Source organism: Microcaecilia unicolor, chromosome 1 (genome assembly GCF_901765095.1).
Source record: "Microcaecilia unicolor chromosome 1, aMicUni1.1, whole genome shotgun sequence".
NCBI classification, from domain to species: Eukaryota; Metazoa; Chordata; class Amphibia; order Gymnophiona; family Siphonopidae; genus Microcaecilia; species Microcaecilia unicolor.
The window spans coordinates 647,581,042-647,599,307 of record NC_044031.1 but is presented as its reverse complement, the minus strand read 5'-3'; the positions used below and the strand labels follow the sequence as shown (position 1 = coordinate 647,599,307).

The window sequence follows — 18,266 nt, the reverse complement described above, 5'->3', positions numbered from 1 at the left end:
GTACAGGAGAAAGAATGCCAGCTGCTGCGAAGTTCTTCTATGTGTACCTCAGGGATCCCAAGCTCCGTGGCACAGGAAACAGAAGTCCAGATGGCAGCAAACCTGTGCTGACTATGCTGTAGTGATGCAAAGTCCCGTGACACATGAAGAAAAGCCTGGGCTACGCGAAGATCTGCTGTGGGGATCCCAAGCCCCTGACCCAGGAAGCCAAAGCCTGGGTCATAGCGAAGTTCTGCTGAATGTGTTGCATGTGTGTGGTGTACAGCACTGCGTATGCCTTGTAGCGCTATAGAAATGATAAGTAGTAGTAGTAGTAGTAGGAATCACGAGCCCCACGGCCTGGAGTGCCATGAAGACCTGTTGAGTGTGCTGCAAGGATACCAAACCCTGTGGCCCAAGAAGAGGAGACACGACAGCTGCCCTGAATAAGAAGAGCTGGCAAAATAATGTAAGAACAGTGAAAGGAGGGAGGAGAATGGCATTCATGATGGGCAAGAGGAAGGGAGTTGGGGAAGGAGGAGGAACAGGGGAGAGTACAAGGGGAAAAGAAAATTGGGGTAAGAACAGAGGGGAATAGGAATGAGAACCCTGTGAAACATCCTGCACTTACCTGATGCATTCACAACCCCACCCCCCAACCACACACACACATTTCCTAGACCCAAAACACGCTGACACTTTCCACTCTGTATCCTCATAAGATACCCTCACATACCACCATGCATATTCCCTCACCCCACACCTGCCCTATCCACCATCACATAACCTCCAGCCTTCTCCAAAATCTCCCACACAGTCCTGCAGCTACACATACCACTGACAGAAGTACCAGTTCACATAGCCAATCAGTCGTTACACAGAAACAGAGAAAATGATGGCAGATAAAGACCATGTGGCGTATTCAGTCTGCCCATCCATGCCATCAACTATCCCTTCCCCTCCCTTAGAGATCCCATTTTCTTGTCCCAAGCTGTCTTGAATTCAGACACAGTCTTCTTCTCCATCACCTCCATCAGGAGATCATTCCATACATCCACCAATCTTTCTGTAAAGAAGTATTTATTTTAATTCGTCTTGACTGCAGTGTGTGTGACGGGGTCTGTCTGCTGGTAGCTCTCTGATACAGCCTCAATACCACTCATGCTTATGTTAATTGCTGATCTCCTTTGTCTGCTAAAATTGACCCATGGTCCCTAAGTTTTAATGAAGGAACTCAGGCTCTACACACCAATTCTGCCTTGTCATAGATTCTAGGACTGGTTGCAGGGGGCCTGGCTCTTGTGGGGTGGGTCCCTCAGCCTGGCATTTGAGTACCGGCACATTTTTCGCTAGAAAAATCGCACTGCATGTACCTGACAAGATCCCAAAAGTAAAATAGATTTTTTGCTTTTTATGCTAGAAATTAAGCAGTGAATGTTCCCCAAGTCCATCTTAATAATGGCTTATGGACTTTTCTTTTAGGAAGTTATCCAAACCTTTGTTAAACCCTGCTAAGCTAACTCTTTTTACCACATTCTCTGGTAACGAATTCCAGAGTTTAATTACACATTGAGTAAAGAAATATTTTCTCCTATTTGTTTTAAATTTATTACTTAATAGCTTGATTGCATGCCCCCCTATAGTCCTAGTATTTTTGGAAAAAGTAAACAAGTGATACACATCTACCCATTTCACCTTTATCCTAGATCCCCTCATTCCAGAACTTGCTTTCTATTGAAAGTGACTCGCCTCCTGTGCATTTATACCACAAAGGTATTTAAATGTCTCTGAAACCATGAGGAGCAATGAGCTACGCGGTACAGTCCACAATCCACGGTGTGAGAGTAAACAAACGTTCAGAGGTTCAGATGCAAAATCTATACACGTCAATTTGTTGACCCCTGAAGAAGGCTTTATAGCCGAAACACGGACCGTGTAGGGTCCCAATAAACTGTAATTTTGGTGCTCTTACCACTGTGGTTTCAGGACTGGTCTTTTGGACTTGGTTTTCTTCCATCCCTGTATACTTTGCCGCTTTTGGCTTGTTTGTGGAAGACTTGCATCTCCTTTCCTTTGTGCCATTTCAATGTCTCTGTCATATCTCCCCTCTCTCACATTTCCTCCAAAGTATACATATTGAGATATTTAAGACTGTCTCATATAATTTATGATGAAGACCACTTACCATTTTAGTAGCCGTTCTCTGGGCCAACTCCATCCTGTTTACAGTTTATTAAAAATTTGATATACCACCCATCATTACTATCTTAGTGGTTTACAAAGTTTAAAATAAGAAATAACTAAAAACAGGAAATATAATAAAAGTTATGAAATTCAATAAAAAAGAAAATACTAAGAAAGACTTTAAAATAATAGAATTACCCCCCCCCCCCCCCGTTTACTAAGCCACGCGGCAAAGCCAACACAGCCCATTCGAATTGTCGGCATTAGTGCACCGCCAGCCGCTAGTTCAGCTTAGTGAACAGGGAGGTTAGTGTGTCCCATCCACCATCCCAGATGCAGAATATATCTGCAAAAGGAAAAAAGATGATCATTCAACTAACCCACTTTGTCCAAAACAGATTGAAAATAAATGTTTTTCAACTTCTCTTAAATTTATTGAAAGAAGATTCATGTCATAATTCTTTGGTGAAGAATGTTGGAGCTGCAGGCCGCCAAGAGGGAGGGGCAAGATTCCCTGGGCCTGGCACCAGTGATCAAAAGACTGCTCTGCCAACCTCAGGTCCTTCTTCCTGTCGCGTTCTGCCTATGCAGAAACAAGAAGTTGCTTCACAGGAGGCGGGACATTGTAGGAAGAAGGACCTGTAGCCGGCAGAGCGCACTCTCTCGTTCACTGCTGCGAGAAGGGGTGGTGGGTAGCAGCAGCGGGGGCAGTGAAGGTAGGGTCGGCGGTGGTGGTGGTGGGGTGGCAGCGGGCCCATGAAGATTGCTTGCTCCAGGCCCAGCTTTGTCTCTCGGCAACCCTGTGGAGCTGTGAGTGGAAATCAAAGAATATATGTCTAAAAGACGGTACCACCAATACGTTTTTATGTGATGACCATAAAGCACGAGATGGAGAAAAAGGGATTAGCAGGCGAGATGGATAAATAGGATGACTTGACTGAATAACCCCCCTCTTTTTATAAACTGTGTTAGTGGCTGCTGGTTTGGTAGTGCCAACACAGCCCATGCACTTTGAATGGGCTGTGTTGGCGTTGCCACATAATTTTGTTAAGGGGGGAGGGGTAAATCTTAAAAGTTAATAATGCCACTTTAAACCATATTCTAGAAGAAATGAGTAGCCAATGTTCATTCTTTAATAAGGGGGTCACATGATCAAATTTATGGAACATAGGGGATCCTTTTACCAACTATGGTAGCGCTACCACATGCTTACCGCAGTTTGAAAGAGCTTATCGCAGGATGCTCTGAGGTGTCACGCAGTAATTTTGCACTCTGTGTGTTCACACCATGCACTAAAACAATTTTCTTTTTTTGTGTGTGTAGGGGGGCGTGTGTGGGGGTGGAGAGTGTGCGTTTCCACTCTAATCAGTTAGCTGCCAACACACTAACATATTAGCACCTGATTAGCGTGTGAGCCCTTAACACCTACAGCGTAGGTGGCAGTAAGGGCTCACGCGCTAATCTTTTTTAATGGCAACATTAGTGCGTGGCCAGAAATTGGACATTGGCCATTTTCCGGCTGCAGGAAGAAATGGCCTTAGTGTGCAGGAAAGACCTGCATAAGGGCCCGCTAAGGCCACTTTTCCCACATCTTTGTGAAAGGACCCCATATTTAGAAGCTTCACTGCAATATTCTGTATAATTTGCAAATACCTAATGTCAAGGGCACATGTACCACACAGGACAGCATTACAGTAATCTAGTCAAACAGTTAGAAAAGGCGATGCCAAAAGTTGTGAGGTTGCTTGGGTGCACAGGGAGAGGAATGGCCTGTTTCTTTTTTTTTTAAATATAAATAAAGAAATAATGACTTTCTGTAGAGTTGCCATGATACCCATTTCCAGGTGGGAGACCTTTAGGCCAGACCTGATTTTGAACTTACATCCTAAAGCAGTATGGGAATTGTAGTCCCTGATTGCACCTATTGGAATTAGTGTTACAGGTCCCATAATTTATCAGGATGGGATTGCCTGAAATCCAGGAGTGGTCTAGTCCTCCAGGAACTGGGAAACCTGGCAGCTCTGCTCCTGCCTTTGGTAAAAGGTCATTATTATAAGAAAAGAACCCCCCCTAGAATATTAGAAAACAACAGAAATGCCAAGTTACCCAGTTCCAGGCTGGAGACTTTTTAGCCAGTCTTGGTTTTGAATTTAATTCTCAAAGCAGTGTGGGATTTGCGCTTGATCCTGCCCATTGAAATCAGTGCTGCAAATCCTATAATGCATAGAGATTTGGTGGTTAAAAATCCAGTACTGCCCAAAATCTCCAGTTTGGAACTGGGTACTTGGCATCTCTAAAACAATTTATTAAATTCATACTTAGAAGATCATAAAACCCAACACAGACAAGGATATCAACACACCTGAGAACACCCACGGGACAAAAATGTACCTGCATATAATACATTTAAACCGCTTTGGTTGTAACCACAGAAAGGAAGTATATCAAATCCATGACCCTTAAGAAAAGTGCTGTTCAATATTATCCACATAAAATCTGTTTGCTATTTTTTTTTTTTAAATTATACTCCTGAAGCAGGCGTGAGCTGAAGCATGGCCACATTGAGTTTTATGATCTTTTGAGTGTGCATTTAATACATTGTTTCCATTTTACCTTTTTGGTCTTACTCTGAATTTGTTTTCATTTCCTTAACTAACCAGGCTGTATCTAAGCACTTAGCAGAATAAAGGAAATTGTGGAGCATGTTCAATAGCTGGGAAGGGGGGAATGTGGGAAGATCAAAGCGTGCTGAGGGTTCTAGACAGGATATTAAAAAAAAAAAAACAGTTCTGGCTATGAGGAAGAGATGAGGTTAAACTTTTTATTAAAATATGTGCATTTTTTAACAAGTGAACCAGTGTAGAGTGGAGGAGTAGCCTAGTGGTTAGTGCAGTGGACTTTGACCTTGGGGAACTGGGTTTGATTCCCACTGCAGCTCCTTGTGACTCTGGACAAGTCACTTAACCCTCCATTGCCTGTACAAATAAGTACCTTTATATAATATGTAAACCACTTTGAATGTAGTTGCAAAAACTACAGAAAGACGGTATATCAAGTCCCATTCCCATTCCCCTTATATCTTTGACCCTGGGACTGCAAGAGTCACGCTTCCCCCAACAAGAAGAGCTCTTTCATAATTCCCAATAGCTCCTCCTGCTGGACGAGGCTGGGACTACAAGAACTCTGATCTCCCTCTCCCTTTCCCAAGCCAGCACTCTGGACCATTCCTACAGTGCTTCTTGCTGGAGGAGACTGAGAATGCAAAAGCTGAGAGGTCACCCACAACTGGTGCTCCTGTACCTTCCCTCTCTAGTATCTCGTACTGGGAGAAGCTGTGATTGGAGGAATAGATGAGATTTGCTCTCAGATAATTGATCAGTCTGGGAGTTGGTGATTTTTTTTCTTTCATCTTTACTCTCCCCAGGGACCTCAATGATTGATGGGATCCTGCCAGGGTTCAACAGGACGGTGCTTCTGACGTTGCCACGAAGTCTGAACCTGATCATTGTGGAGAGCGTCATGATGGGTGTGGCTTTCATCTCCATGCTTCTGGTAGGGTTTACCTTTCCTCTCTGTGCTTCTAGTAGGAATACTGTCACTGAGTTTAGCGCTCATGTGAACTTGCTTGTAAAGATATTTGACTTTATATGTAGAATAATTCCTCCAATACACCAGGGACTTAAAAAATTGTGTTTTTCTTTTGCTGTTCTGACATTTAAAAATATTCAGTTGTCCCTATCCCCATCCCCGCAAACTCAGACTTCACCGAAATAGTTCCATCATCATTTTCAATAAAAAGGCAATTGCTCACTTTTTGTACGAATGAGATTTTGTACTGTTGTGGGGACGGGGTGGAGATGGAGTTTGAGTTTCTGAGAAGTTCTAAGAGAAGACATTTCTCTGGGTAAAGGAACATTATTTTACTCTCTGCGTTGATGATTTAATGATTGGGGATAAAAGAGAAATTGTAGGTTTATTGATAGACAGTTTAAATTTAGGAAAGCAAACTTTATTAATTAGTTTCTATAGTGTAAAACCCTTTCCCCCATAGTTTTAAACTTGAACTTTCTGATAGAGGGAGAAACTTAACTGTCACAGCCTACAGAATTAACACAGACACAGCAGGTATTAGTTCAGTGTTCATACCTACCCACCCTCCCCCAACTTCCACCTACCCCTAGCACATCCCTTCATTAGTAGTCTTAATTTATAATCAGTTATTCTAATTAGGATAACAAGAGGGGAGTTTTAATTACATTTCATTACTTTCTGAGAAGCAAACACTAAATAAATCACACAATATACCATATTATCTTAAGACTCTTTATATTAGTCTAATATCCCTAGTAACTTAATACATTTTAATTAATTAACTCAGTAATACTAAGAAGCAGACAGCAGTCTAGCAGTGAGAGGGGAGCTCTCCAGTTTTTTGCATTGCGTGTCACATGTATGATTATCTCCCAGTTGGCGAGAGGTTATATGTACATGCTTATCACTGGTCATAAATAACCAGTGATAATAACGGAGTCAATGAAACGCTGGCATTGATTATATTTATTGATTTATTGCCATGTGATGACTATTGAGGTCTTTTTCTCCACTATAAGTAAGAAAAAAAGCCTTCAAACTGATACTACCAACATTTCAATATTTAGGTTGTGTCAACTTCATTCAGCTTCATATTAGTATATTAATCACAAATAACACGTTAAATGTTGGGAACCGACTGATCTGATTGGCTGCTTTTCTTATTTTGTTTTCCTCTGCTGATTTTCAGATCTTGATACTTTGTGGCTCTGCATATCGCCCCACTGAGGAGATCGACCTGCGTAGTATCGGTTGGGGTAACATCTTCCAGCTGCCATTCAAACACATGCGGGATTATCGCCTCCGCCATCTCTTCCCATTGTTTATCTACAGTGGCTTTGAGGTGCTCTTTGTTTGTAAGGGTTTTGCATTGGTAAGTAATGGAAACTACTTTTACTCTGACCTGGGTTTGGTAGGTAGAACAGTAACCATTTAATTTCTTGTTTCATATAATCATAGTATAAAGATGTGTGTGGTCATTCTGTGACTTCCAGTTCAGCTCTGTTCAAATTACTGTTTGTTTATGATACTCAGTTACTGCACAGGGAAAATGGATTTGAAAGCACAGGATGAGTTCTTTCCTGTGCTTATCATAATTAAAAAATTAGGTTCCATATAGACATTACACTCCCAAAATCAGTCATTCCTACACTTAGATATTCAATATTTTCCTTCTTCATTGGGTATGTATATCTTTGATTAACATGAGACATTTCTTTGTGTATCAGGACTGGCATGTTTGGGATGGGTGAAGTGGAACTGAGACACTCTGTGCGCTAGGACCCTTAGGAAACAGCGGCTCAGACAGCAAAAGACAAGCTTTTGACTAACCTATTTATTGCTGGGTAATAGAGATTTGTGAGTGACATAATAAATAAAGATGAAAGAGAGTGAAAAATAATGGGGTTGATATTCAACACAATTTAACTGGCCAGAAACAGCTCCTGACTGATTAAATCACCTATTCAGGGCTATCCACTAATTCCATTACATAGCTTCCCCATTATTCCAGAACCTGTGGGATAGTTGTGTCCATCAACCAGCAGGTGGAGATATATAATTGAAAACTGAGCTGAGACATATCTCTCTCGGCATCCAGTCCAGCTCCTCGGTATTTTCTATCTCCAATGGATTGATGGACAGACTTTTTAGCCTATGGTTTTGAGTGATTTGCTCCTGGTTCATTTGGTCAGCTGGTCCCCAGTTGAGCTTTGCGGGTGGCTTGAATCTGCAAAGTCATATCTGGAGGTCTTCAGATCCAGGGGCGTAGCCAGACCTTGATGGGAGGGGGGCCAGAGCCCAAGGTGGGGGGATACATATTGGCCTGCCTCCCTGCTGCCGCCCTCCTGCCTTCACCTCTACCCCCCCCACACCGCTTCTGCTTGCCCCCCCCCCCCGCTGCTGGAAGGTACCACCGCTGCTCCCCCCCCCCCCTCCCCCCCGCCGCTGAAACGTACCACCTTTGCCTCCCTGCCACTGCTGGAAGGTACCTTGGCTGGTGGGGGTCCCCAACCCCCGCCAGCTAAAGCATTTGTCCTGCGCTGGTCTTACATTGCTGGTGCCTTGTCCTGCTTTCAGTACTGTGCACGCTCATTTTAATGAAACTGAGCATTTGCGAGCATGCTCAGTTTCATTAAAACAAGCGTGCACGGCACTGAAAAACAGGACAGGGCGCCAGCAATTTAAGAACAGCACAGGACAGATGCCTTACCTGGCGGGGGTTGGGGACCACCGCCATCTAAACCGGGAGCCCCGAAGCCAGTTTGAGGGGGCCCAGGCCCCTTGGCCCCCCGTAGCTATGCTACTGTTCAGATCCCTGCCTCTGGTGCCCTGCATATTCACTTCTTCCCTCCCTTCACCTCCTGTTTCTTGTGGAGCTCTCCTTTTCCAGCACAACAACCTTAACAAAAGAAGAAAAGGAAGGAAAGAGTTTTACTGGAGAGTATGGGTGATAGTGTCAGTCCTGAGCCTTTCTCATCTGTGGTAAGACTTGTGGAGACTGTGAGCTTATGGGGAGCAGCTGACAGTGTAACTCTGACTAAAGCTTAACTCGGAACTGCTTGGAGGGCTGCAAATTCTACTTGGTGCATGGGGCGGGATCCTGATTCACCGCTTGGGAGTCCCTGCCAGAAAGGGAGCGAAGATCGCATAAGGCATTCCACACCGCCCTGAACTCCAGGTAATTTATCAACCAATGAAACTCCTGTTCCGTCCAGGTGACCTTGCAAAAACGTCCCCAACCCAACTTGCTGGCGTCTATTGTCACCACTTCCCATTGGGTTATCGGAAAGAGCTCTGAAAAATTACTGGGCGACAACCACCACTGCATACTCGGTCTGGCAACCAAGAAAATTTTTGTAATGGCCACAGTTTTGGGACATGTTGTGCTTGTAGACACTGGAGTATCTGGACATTCTATTTGACATAGCATAGGAGAGAATCTTCCTCACGGAGCGCAGGAGGTCGAAGCTGCTTCAATAGACTCGTCTTCTCCTCGGTCAAGGCAGGCCCAGGTCAGTGATGGTGGCAATGAAGGTAGTGCCATGGAGAAGGGCTGATATGTGGCCATTACAGGAATCTCTTCTCAGTCTCCTGTGTCATAAAAATACGACCTCTTGGATGCTGGTCTTCCAGTAATTTTTCAGAGCTCTTTCCGATAATACAATGGGAGGTGGTGACAATAGGCGCTAGCAAGTTGGGTTGGGGGACGTTTTTGCAAGTTCCATCTTGCAAGGTCACCTGGATGGAACAGGAGTTTCATTGGTTGATAAATTACTTGGATTTCAGGGCGGTGTGGAATGCCTTATGCGACTTTGCTCCCTTTCTGGCAGGGACTCTGGTCCCAGTTTTCTTCGACAATGTGACAACGGTGGCTTATATCAACAAGCAAGGTGGGACCTGTAGCCATCCAGTGGAGGTGAAGGCGGCTTCCTCATGAGCTGAGCAGAGAAAAATCATCTCTGCTTGGCAGCATCTCACATCGCTGGATCCTTGAATGTGGAGGTGGACTTTCTCAGCAGGCAGTCCATGGACCTGGGAGAATGGGAACTATCCAGATAGGGTCTTCAGCTGATAGTGGACCGATGGGGTTCTCGACTTCTGGACTTGATGGCGACAAAAAGGAATGCCAAAGTGCCCACGTTTTTCAGCTGCTGGAATGAACAGAGCTTGATGCCCTTGCAGCCCTAGCCAGAGATACCCAGTTGTATCACACAAAAATAGCCAACTATCCCCGAATATTCAGCAATTGTAATCTGCCACATCGGGCCGCGTAAATAGCTGAAATATCTTTGTCCAGTTTAAACTTAACTGGCTATCTGTGAATATTGACTTAGCTGGTTAAGTTTAAACCAGCTAAAAATAAAATAGATATTCAATGCCAGTCACCACTGAATATCCAGGCTGACCACCGACCGCGGGAGTTACTACTACTACTATAAATCATTTCTATAGTGCTACCAGTCATACGCAGTGCTTCACAATTGAACATGAAGAAAAAGACAGTCCCTGCTCAAAAGAGCTTACAATCTAAATCAGGACAGACAGACAGGACCAATAAGGATAAGGGGAGGACAGACAGAAGGACACATAGGGAAAGGGACTATTGAAGAGAGGAAGACAAGATAAAGGTTACGAGCAAGTGACAAGTTAGGAGTCAAAAGCAGCATCAAACAGGTAGGCCTTTAGCCCGGATTTGAAGGCGGCCAGGGATGGAGCTAGACGTAACGGCTCAGGAAGCCCATTCCAGGCATAAGGGCTCCCTCCCGTGGTCTAAAAATCGGCCCCTTAGAATTTATACTAGTTTCAGGATATTATCCCCAATGAATATGCAGTGTATATAGGGTATGCCTGACCCAACATCTGATTCTGTAATACTGTGAATTTACACAATGTCATCCTTGGCTCATTTTACTTTTACTTAATAAGAGGCGCTAAACTGTCAAAAGTTGATAAGAATGTGTTTAGTAAATAGGTAATCAGAGAGCCCCTTTGCAGAAATAGCAAGAAAAACATCTATCAAAAATTGTTTAATGAAGCCCACAAAAGTGTGTGCACAGTAGGGGGATGGGGAGAGAGAGAAGGAAGATCTACCACAATAACAGAAGAAAACCAAAATGTTAGGTAGCTAATCCATAAACCCAAACTAAAAGCAGCATAAAGTAACATTATTCCAGCCTCCATAATGTTCACTGGATTCTTTGCAGAACGTACTGCCTTTCATTGACAACATAGAATTAATCCATAGGTAATTCTCCATTTGAGATTCAAATGTCGCTGACCCAATACAAATGATATTCACATTAATTTTATATTCACCCTGAAAATTTTTATTTATTTATTTTTATTTATTTATTACATTTGTACCCCACATTTTCCCACCTATTTGCAGGCTCAATGTGGCTTACATAGTACCGTAAAGGCGTTCGCCAGTTGGTTAATAACAAATACAAGGTTATATTGTGGTCGACTGAGGTAGGTGTGTGTCAGGCATCATGAGGGTCGAAGGGAATGAAGATTGTATATTGTCCAGTACTATCGTTGGTTATGCTGTGTTGCTGGGTGTGGGGATTTACATTGGATCAGTGGGGTAAGCCTTTTTGAAGAGGTTGGTTTTTAGTGATTTCCTGAAATCTAGATGGTCATGGATTATTTTCACAGCTTTTGGGAGTCCATTCCATAGTTGTGCGCTTATGTAGGAGAAGCTGGATACGTAAGTTGTTTTGTATTTAAGTCCTTTGCGATTTGGGTAATGTAAGTTTAGGTATGATCATGATGGTCCGATTCTGTTTCTGGTTGGTAGATCTATGAGGGCTGTCATGTATCCTGGAACTACGCCGTAGATAATTTTGTGGACATAATAAATAATAAGCATATTTCAAATCCTGGTACTCTTTAAAACTATCTAGCCAGTTCCTGGCTGGTTAAATGGTTTTAATATCAGTGTGTGTGTGTGTGTGTGGGGGGGGGGGGGGGGGGGGGGGATAAGACAGAGCACCTGTCTTGAAGCAAAAACAAGGTAAACTCATTTGTTTCAAATAGCTCTAATTTATTTGGAAGGACTTCAACCACTGGGCATACTTTATGGATGGCAGCTGTGATATATTTTTGCAGAGTCAGCAGGAGTCACTAGGCAGACGGGATGGGTCATTTTGGGCACATTTGCAGTTTGGTTTCCCATGCTGGCAGAGCAATGTAATCATTCTCTCCCTGACAGTTTTCTTTTGACATTATTTAAGACTGCGTGCTCACAATAAGAGTTGTTCATATTTATTTATTTATTTATTGCATTTGTATCCCACATTTTCCCTCCTATTTCCAGGCTCAATGTGGCTTACAGAGTTTTGTTATGACATAGTCATTCCAGGATGTCAGATACAATTAGTAATGTACAAAGGTTAAGTAAGGGAAGAGAGAAGGAAGGTGTTAGGCAGTGGTGGACTATAATATCTGGGTGGGTTGGTGAGGTAGTTTTGTACAGCTATGGGTTCTCTTTGTAGGCCTTGTTGAAGAGATGTGTCTTAAAAGATTTGCGGAAGTTAGTTATTTCGTCAATAGTTTTCAGGGCTGTAGGTAATGCATTCCACAACTGTGTGCTCATGTAAGAGAAGGTGGTGGAGTGTATCAGCTTGTATTTTAGTCCTTTGCAGCTGGGGAAGTGCAGGTTGAGAAATTTGCGGGCTGATCTTATGGCATTTCTGGGAGGCAGGTCTACGAGGTTTAGCTTGTAGATTGGGGCGTTGGTATGAATGATTTTGTATACAATTGTGCAGATCTTGAATGCAATGCGTTCTTTGAATGGGAGCCAGTGAAGCTTCTCTCTTAGGGGTTTTGCACTTTCATATTTAGTTTTTCCAAATATTGCATATGAGTCTGGCAGCGGTATTCTGGGCTGTTTGGAGCTTATTGATAGTTTGTTCTTTAAAGCCAGCGTATAGTGCGTTGCAGTAGTCCAGATGACTTATTACCATTGACTGTACCAAGGGTACGGAAGATGAATCTCAGGAAGAAGGGTTTTACTGTTTTGAGTTTCCACATGGAGTGGAACATCTTTTTCGTCGTATTTTTCATGTGGGCATCAAGGGTGAGATTTCGATCAATGGTAACTCCAAGAATTTTCAGATTTTGTGAGACAGGAAGTGAGCAGTATGGTGTGGTTATGGTGGAGTAGTTGTTTGTGTTGTGTTGTGAGGTGAGAACAAGACATTGTGTCTTTTCTGCGTTGAGTTTTAGTTGGAATGCATCTGCCCAGGAGTGCATGATTTGGAGGCTTTGGTTGATCTCATTGGAGATTTCATTTAGATCATGATTGAACGGGATGTAGATCGCGACATCGTCTGCGTATATGTAGGGGTTAAGGTTTTGATTGGCTAGAAGTTTGGCCAAAGGTATCCATCATTAGGTTGAAGAGAGTTGGTGAGAGGGGGATCCTTGAGGAACTCCACATTCAGGTACCCATGGAGGTGATATGTCCGTGTTCGTTGTTACTTGGTATGATCTGGTGGTCAGGAATCCTTTGAGCCATTTGAGAACTGTAACTCCTACTCCGAAGTATTCTAGTATATGGAATAGTATTCTATGATTAACCATGTCAAAGGCGCTGGACATGTTGAATTGTAGGAGGAGTATTTTGTTACCAGTTGCAATTGCTTGTTTGAATGAGTTCATTGCGGACACTAGTACAGTTTTGGTACAGTTCTTGTACAGTTCTTGTTCAATTGCTGCTGACAAACTATAAGATGAAATTTGTTGATAGAAGAAACATAGAAACATGACAGCAGATAAGGGCTGAATGGCCCATCCAGTTTGCCCATCCTCAGTAACCACTAACTCTTTCTTTCCTAAGGGATCCCACATGCCTGTCCCACACTTTCTTAAATTCTGACACAGTTCTCGTCTCCACAACCTCCACCAGGAGGCAACCCAGATTACTTACATTATGACAGAAGTGTCAACATGATTGGTTGCCTAGGGCCCACCAAAGGGTTAATTCTGTCCTGCTACTGTGTACCAGCTAATGATTTGAGAGCAATGGCAGTTCCTCTAGAGCTTGTTTTGTTGTGTTTTGTATTATTTTATTGTATATTTTTGAAATTGTTTATTTTATTGCATGTTTGGTTTTGTTTTTATTATGTTACTGTATTCTATATAATAAAATGCACCTCCAACATTCTGAAGCTGACTGCATGGCTGAGGCATTCCTGCTGTCTGTATCCATCTCCTGAATTGACATCACGTACTTCCGGGTTCGTCACAAGCAGAAGTGACCAACCACACGAGGTTTCTCAGCTTCAGAATGTTGGAGGTCAGTTCCTTGAAGCACAGCCAGAGCTCAGTGTCCTTCACAGTAACGCTCAGACAACAGAGAGAGAGAGGGAGGGGGGGCCTGACACCAGAGAGGGGGGGGGGAGGTATCTCTGTCACACACACACACTCTCTCTCTCTCTCTCTCTCTCTCACACACACTATGTCTCACACTGTATCACATTCACTCTCTATGTGTCACACAGTCACTCACACACTCTCTTGGTCTCATACACTCAGTCTCACAGAGAGTCTGTGTCTCACACACACTCTCTCTCTCACACACACTGTATCTGTGTGAAACACACTCTCACACTGTGTCTCACATACACACTTGCACACACTCTCATTCTCACACACATACTCTCTCTCTCACACACACTGTATCTGTGTGAAACACACTCTCACACTGTGTCTCACATACACACTTGCACACACTCTCATTCTCACACACATACTCTCTCTCTCACAGACACACTCGCACCCAGACTCACTCTCTCTCTCTCTCACACACACACACACTCGCACATTCACTCTCTCTCACAGACACACTCGCACCCAGACTCACTCTCTCTCTCTCTCACACACACACACACTCGCACATTCACTCTCTCTCTCACACACAGTCACTCTCACACACACACTCGCACATTCACTCTCTCTCTCACACACAGTCACTCTCACAGACACTCTCTCAAACATACACACTCCGAGGAAAACCTTGCTAGCGCCCGTTTCATTTGTGTCAGAAACGGGCCTTTTTTCTAGTTTTTTCAGATTCTTTGATGCAGTTTATAAAAGCTCAATTAAATTAAATGATCCCGGTAATGACTCTCATGCAGCATTAGTTCCTTGAGTAATGATTCTCCATATCACCTGGTTTCCTTTCTATAGAGTAAGGGTCTAGTTAGATTGCTCCTTACATATAAACCCTGAGGCCCTTTTCTTGGGGGGGGGGGGGGGGGGAGGAGAAGGAGCCACAGTTTTCCTTTGGACTTCCACATGAATCAAAATCAGCTGCTATTGGGCTGTGGTACTTTTGGCAATTCCCGGGGTATATTCCCCTGTTTTATAACCTCTACGTAGCCTAGCCAAGTGATGGTCTTTAATCAGGAGCCAGGTTCCATGGGCTATGGCTCCCCCCAGGACCTGGTACACATGTATTCTAAATATAGCCAGTGGGTGGCACCATTGAGCGATAGCTGAGGCTCCATCCCACACTCACTCCTGAAGTTGTTGAATGCTGCCTCTTCAGCATCTGTAGTTCTCGCTGGCCCAGGGAATAGAAGCTGGGCCTAGAAACTAAGCCCAAGTCTTTGCATGGCAGTGCATAACTCTGCTGTTCAGCCACTGTACCGGTACAGGTCCTATTCTGACAGAGTTTTCTTTCTTTCTCTCAGTGCTACGGGGTCTGCTCCATTGGCTTGGAAAATCTGGCATACATCATCATCACCTATGGTCTCTCAGCATCCATCTTTTCCAGCCTGTCCCTGATTATGCTGAAGGTGCCCCGTCAGGTGCCGCTGGTGGCTGGAGGGGTAATCCATGGCTTCCTCATCATTGCGCTTTTTTGCTGGGCCCCCATACCACGAAACTTGGCAGAGAGTGGCACTGTATACCTGATTACTGTGCTCTGGGGCCTTGGAAGTGCTTTAAACAAATCTGGACTGAGCAGTAAGTGTGATAAGTCTGGCACAACTGCTGTATTACAGCGATGTCAAGAGCTGAAAGAGTAATTAAAAACTAACTGATAATGCTTGAACCTGCTTAGATGAGAAGATGGCTGATGACCTGGGATGTTATGAGTAATATTTTTAAAATTCTGAATTATTGTATGTTACAGAAGGTTTCTTGCAAGCTTGTGATGCATGATTGACATTTAATAGGCCTGTCCTCTTTCTCCTCACCTTCTACTTGTGCTGTTCCGCTATCTTCATTTTCCTGTACCCCAACTCTTTCTTTCTTTCTTTCTTACAATTTTTCTCTCCCCTCTGCTGCAGTTATCCTGGGGATGCTCTATGAAGACAAGGAGCGGCAGGATTTTGTCTTCACCATTTATCACTGGTGGCAGGCAATGGCCATCTTTGTGGTCTACCTTTGGTCCAACCTGCCCATGAAGGTCAGAGGCTCAGCTGTACTCATAACCTTTAATACTCCTCTTTACAACTTGCATCTGTACTATGTCTCCTTTGACCGCTTCTCCTCATGCCCCCTCCCCTCATGCCTGTCTGTAATGAGTTGCCTGCTCCTTAATGGGGCAGTGTGTATATGGGAGAGACACTTGCACAGCTGCTTCCTATAACTGTTCTGTTCTGTCCCGTGTTGCCGTTCTGGTACTCTAGACAAGCATGAAATGCTCAGAAAAATCTGTTAGTACAAATAACCCCTCCACTAATTAATTTCCTGAAAGAGTAATTGCTTCCATAAGCTCTGCAGTTTCTGTGTGTGCTCTGACTTTCTTTCTCTCTGGTGACCCCCTGCAGGCGAAGCTGTCCATCATGCTGTTTGCCCTGCTCGTTTCCATTGCCTCCTACCTCTGGATGGAGCGCAGGATTTCCCAGGGCGTTGCCCCCCGCATCCCCAAGATCCCCAAACCGCGCCATAAGGTGCGTGGGTACCGCTATCTGGAGGATGACAACTCAGACGAGTCAGACTCTGAGAAATCGGACATGCAGGGCAGCGATGACTCCGCATCAGATGAGGATGAGCAGGTGGCAGAGAAAGACAACAGAGCTCTGAGAAACGGTGCTGAGAAAGGCAGCCAGAGGCAAAAGAGGCAACAGCAGCAGCACAACTATGAGCAGGCAGTGGAAGAAGAGGAGGAGGCAGGAGAGAATGCAGGGCGCAAAGAGATTTGAGCTCAGTGCAGGGATCCTTAGGACTCTTCACCCTCCTATTTTGGTCTCCTCCAGAAGAACATCAAACCCGCTAAAACCCAAGGAAAGTTGAGCACTGCCCCCACTCTCGGCAAAGGATGCCTAAAGATGGGTATGAGGACATCAATAGAGAGGGTGGGGGGTCAGTCAGGGAATTTGTATTATTCTATTATTTTATATTGATGTACTATGTCGGCTTGTGATGAATGATAGAAACTATTTGCATCCCCTTTGGAGGAATAAAGCAGTATAGAAATGGAGAAGAAAAAGGATGTCCCTACTGGAGTGAAATTCTGGAGCCAATCTGAACTCGTGAAACATGGCCCTTATTGCTAGAACTGCTTCTCAGTGACTGTGGGTCCCGGGTCCCTGCTGAGCAAGAACTGTTGATTGGGAGTATTTAACTCCATCCTTTCAGAAGCTCCAGGGCAGGGAAAAGTGGAAGGTGAAGGGACTTGAGTTCTCAAGAAGTTTTTTAAGCAGCTTCCTATATTGTAAAAATAACATGTTGCTCTAGTATCTTGATTGTGGTATGTGTGTGTTTGAGATATCCATGAAATAAACTCCTGGTATATACCCAGATCTCGGGCTGGCACTGTGCTCTTGTGATTAGGAGCCTATGAAACCTAGAAACGGGTTCCAGTCCCACTTCTGCTACCAGTTCACTACCTAATCTGGCTGTGGACTGCTTATGGAGGGGACCTTGCAACTGTGTGATCAAGTTATTTGCAGTCTGCTATGTAGATCTGTAGTACTGCTCTCAGGCAGTCCCGCATTGTCAGAGATGGGGGTGAATCCCTGTTGCAGCTAATGATAACCTTTTCCCTTCAGTTCATTTTCTCAGTAGTGCCAGTGATGGCTCCACTCCTCTCTTGCTTTCTCGGGGAGAATATGAGGGGAGCTACTCCAGAAGAAAAGTCACAGAACACAAATCGTATTACTTACAATGCAATAGTAAATAGCCACATAGCCTGCAGGCTGCCAGACTGCTTTTCAGCTCTAATGGCCAGTGTAAACTGATTAGTGGTGAACAGAAAACAAGGAAAACATAATTAGTGCAGCTGAGTTTAAAAGAAGTTTGGAGAACTTCCTGAAGCCATGATCTTCACTTTTTTCTTGCGGGGACCATGTGGACAAAAAAAATTCAATGTGAAGATCAAAATCATTACTGGACAAAATAGATGGCACACTGGGTTGGGGAGGGGACATCCTTCCCTTCTGGTATGGTTGACCTGGTTGCTCGGGCACATTCAGAGTAACTTATATAGCTAAAAGTAAGTTTACCCTTTACACGTTTTCTCTTTCCTCCCCACACCTTCCCTGTCCCTGTTCCCA

General features: G+C 44.0%; 1 protein-coding gene across 1 annotated transcript in view; it reads left to right on the top strand.

Moving 5' to 3' along the window:
- Positions 1–17,513, top strand: part of UNC93B1 (unc-93 homolog B1, TLR signaling regulator) — a 91,135-nt gene extending 73,622 nt beyond the window's left edge. Inside the window, exons 8-12 of the mRNA XM_030222627.1 lie at positions 5,588–5,715; positions 6,944–7,126; positions 15,456–15,729; positions 16,056–16,174; positions 16,539–17,513. Coding sequence (XP_030078487.1) covers positions 5,588–5,715; positions 6,944–7,126; positions 15,456–15,729; positions 16,056–16,174; positions 16,539–16,913 — 1,079 coding nt within the window. The 3' untranslated portion in view covers positions 16,914–17,513. The remainder of the gene's footprint in view (positions 1–5,587; positions 5,716–6,943; positions 7,127–15,455; positions 15,730–16,055; positions 16,175–16,538) is intronic.
- The last annotated feature ends 753 nt before the right edge of the window (positions 17,514–18,266 follow it).